Source organism: Cynara cardunculus (assembly GCF_001531365.2).
Source record: "Cynara cardunculus var. scolymus isolate 2C chromosome LG 2, CcrdV1, whole genome shotgun sequence".
NCBI lineage: Eukaryota > Viridiplantae > Streptophyta > Magnoliopsida > Asterales > Asteraceae > Cynara > Cynara cardunculus.
Window position 1 is genome coordinate 9,682,260 of NC_037529.1, and position 3,267 is coordinate 9,685,526.

At 29.7% G+C, this 3,267-nt stretch overlaps 1 protein-coding gene across 1 annotated transcript; it reads left to right on the forward strand.

Annotated features, from left to right (window-relative positions):
- The first annotated feature begins 371 nt into the window (after window positions 1-371).
- LOC112507595 (pathogenesis-related protein PR-1-like) lies at window positions 372-1,045 on the forward strand. The gene has a single exon (XM_025112243.1). It carries the CDS (start codon window positions 417-419, stop codon window positions 930-932), a length of 516 nt encoding a protein of 171 aa, XP_024968011.1. The 5' UTR covers window positions 372-416; the 3' UTR covers window positions 933-1,045.
- Window positions 1,046-3,267: the final 2,222 nt, after the last annotated feature.

The window sequence follows — 3,267 nt, forward strand, 5'->3', positions numbered from 1 at the left end:
TATAAAATGGCTAATATAACGTTTTATTTATAAAAATGTCCTAGAAACTTGTCATGACGTCAAAACACGTCCTATAAACTTATTACAATATCTTTAGATATAAACCTAATTCTATGTATATTTACAACTTACTGTTACATATATTTGAATTTTATAAAACTATCTCGTAACTAATATATATCTTTAATCGAATAATGTTATCAACTATGTATAAAAAAATAAACACCCAAAAAACCATATACTACAGTCCGACCTTTTTATTGTTCCAAAAGAAAACCATCAATGTGACAATCATCACTGAACATGGTTGCCACCTATAGTGTCTATATATATATATTATAGGCTACAAATCTAGCACATTTGTGCTAAGGAAATCCAACGCAAAAAAATAGAATAAAACACCAAGTTTCCTCTCAATGTGTTTTTCTAAAGCCACTTCCATGATACTCGTTTTCTTGTTTAGCCTCATCTTGTCAAGCTCCAATGCCATCACACATCCAAGAACCCACTCGCATCATGCTATTAAAGCCTTCCTATCTCTCCAAAACCAAGCTCGCGCTGCAATTCGCATGCCACCACTCGTGTGGGACAAACGTCTAGCACGCTATGCCAACATCTACGCTAGGCAGAGGCGACAAGATTGTTCGTTGAAGCATTCCAACGGGCCCTATGGGGAGAACATATTTTGGGGGAGTGGTAGCAGGTGGAGTCCTGCTCAAGCCGCCGCCACATGGGTGTCGGAGGGGCGGTGGTACAACCACCAGTTGAATTCATGCAACGGGGGGAAGGAATGTGGGCATTACACACAAATTGTATGGCGAAGAAGCAGGCGTATTGGGTGTGCTCGGGTGACTTGTTTTGGGGGTAGGGGCGTGTTCATGATTTGTAACTATGATCCTCCCGGAAATTATATCGGCGAGAAGCCTTATTGATGGTAAATTCGTATTTTTTATTTCTAAGAATATGTCAATTTTGTACAAATTATTGTAATATTATTAGCCATTTATGTAAAAACGGAATTGTTGTTTTAATAATACTAGAATGGTGCTCCTATAATATGGCGAGATATATCTTAATTTTAATGTATCGTGTTTTTAATGGTTTTGAGAAATCGATAATGTTTTTATTTAAAGATTTCATAAAATTTTGAAACAAAATATATATATCGATATTAGTGTCAGATTTACTATTTAAAGTTCTCGTTTTTTGAGTAATTTCTTTAATTCAATATATAATTTATAATTTAATTTAAATTTAGTAACAAAGTAATTTATTAATCGTTCAATAAACAATACTTTATGCATAAAAAAATGATTTTTAAGAATTTTTGTCAAATGTTTTATTATAGAACTAAAAGGGTACTCGTGCAATTCATCAAGATACATCTTGATTTCAGTGTTTCGTTTTATTCCTTTTTGATGTCGATATAATACGGTTTTATGTGGTTTTGAAAAAGCAATAAAGTTTTTATTTTTGAATAAAATATAAATTTACAAATATTATAAATTTTTGAAAAAAAAAAATATCGATATCAGTATCAAGTTAATCTTTTTAAAAGTTCTTGTGTAATTTCCTTAATTCAAAATTTTTAATTATAATTTAATTTAAGTTTAATAATATAATTTTAATAAAGATAATAATTAATTATTCTGTTAGAGTTTAATGATTATCCTAATTATATTATAGATTTTTTATATTTAACATGAGATGTTTATCCTGTATTTGATTATGTTTATCTGCAGTTAGTTATAATAATTCAAAGATAGAGATTTAATAAGTTGTACTTAAGCACAATCTACTTGTAATCTTTAATTTTAAGTAATATGCATCAATAAACAGTACTTCAGACATAAAAAAATAATTTTTAAAAGTTTTTGTCAAATGCTTTAAAATCTAAACAATGAGTCCAACACATTTCGGTGATTAAAATTTATTTATTTGCTTTAAAATTCTTTAAATAAAATATTTTGAAAAACAAAATAAAAAAATATATAAAAACCATATGTGACCACTTTTTGAGGATAGGGCTAACATGGGAGTTTAGTCGATGCTGCCCCACATCCAACCAATGCTTGTCTTTACACTGAAAAACTTCAAAATTTTGTCGTTTTGTATTAAAATAAATCTCGGTAAAATGAAAATAATTGTGAATTAAGCACGAATTTTACAATGGTTTATCGATAGTTTTTATTGATACTTTTTTTTTTAATTTTAGTTAAATGTTTGACGATAAACCGTTGGTAAATGTTAGAGCTTAATTATGCACGGCTTATCGATGGTTTTCTTGATAAAAACCAAAAAAAAATTGTAATTTAAGTTAAGAGATAGTCGATAATTAATCGGAAAAATTAAGAATTTTTCTAATAATTATCGATGGTTCGATAAACCGTTATTAAAGTTTGTAATTTTCAACGGTTTACCAATGGGCTTTTATAAAACAGATGAAAAATGAGAACATTTAACATAATTATCGTCGGTGCTCCGACGATTTACCAAAGCAAAACAATTGTTTATAAGTCAGTATATCGCAATAGATCATCAACGAATGTTATTTCCACAACTATCCATTGATATTATGCCGATAAATTGCCTTATAGAAATTTCGTTTTTATGATTGTGTGCACTTGATAGACCATCGTAACAGACGGTTGTCGCTGTTGGTAATAATCGTCGATGATGGATTCCTTTATATAATGAAATTGTTCATTCCTAATTAATTAATTCAAATTCTACTTGTCACACCCTAAAATGTGGTAAATAAATCAATATGAAAAGAAGAGAAGAAAAATAAAATGAAGTTGGTTTTTATTTTATTGACCAAAAATGTGGAAAAAAAACGTGAAAATTGGACAATCATACAGTTTAAGGAAAGTGAGAAATGAAGAAAATAGTTTATGTTCAAACAGACCAACAAGGAAAGAAAATGTCAAAACAAGGGTGAAAAGTGTAATGTTGAGCAAAACATTAAAGGCAGGGAGTCAAATGTAATTACCTAATAGTTTAGGGACTGTATCAGACATCAACTGATATTACCAGAGGGACCTGTTATGTAAATATGACAGATATGAACTTTTGAAAGGAATGGAAAGATGGTCGATCTTTGAGGTCTCTCATTGGTTCGTTTGATCAATGAAAAAGCCAAATAAACTTCAGATTTGAATAGCTAACATTTTACATTTTCGGTTAAAGAGAATCGAAATTTCGTCCAATTTGGAAGAGAAATCGGAAGTTGAAGTCCAAAAACTCCGTTTATCGACAATTGGAGGT

What these genes read in the sequence shown, in the direction of transcription:
- LOC112507595 (XM_025112243.1), top strand. Translation starts at nt 417, where the DNA reads ATGTGTTTTTCTAAAGCCACTTCCATGATACTCGTTTTCTTGTTTAGC.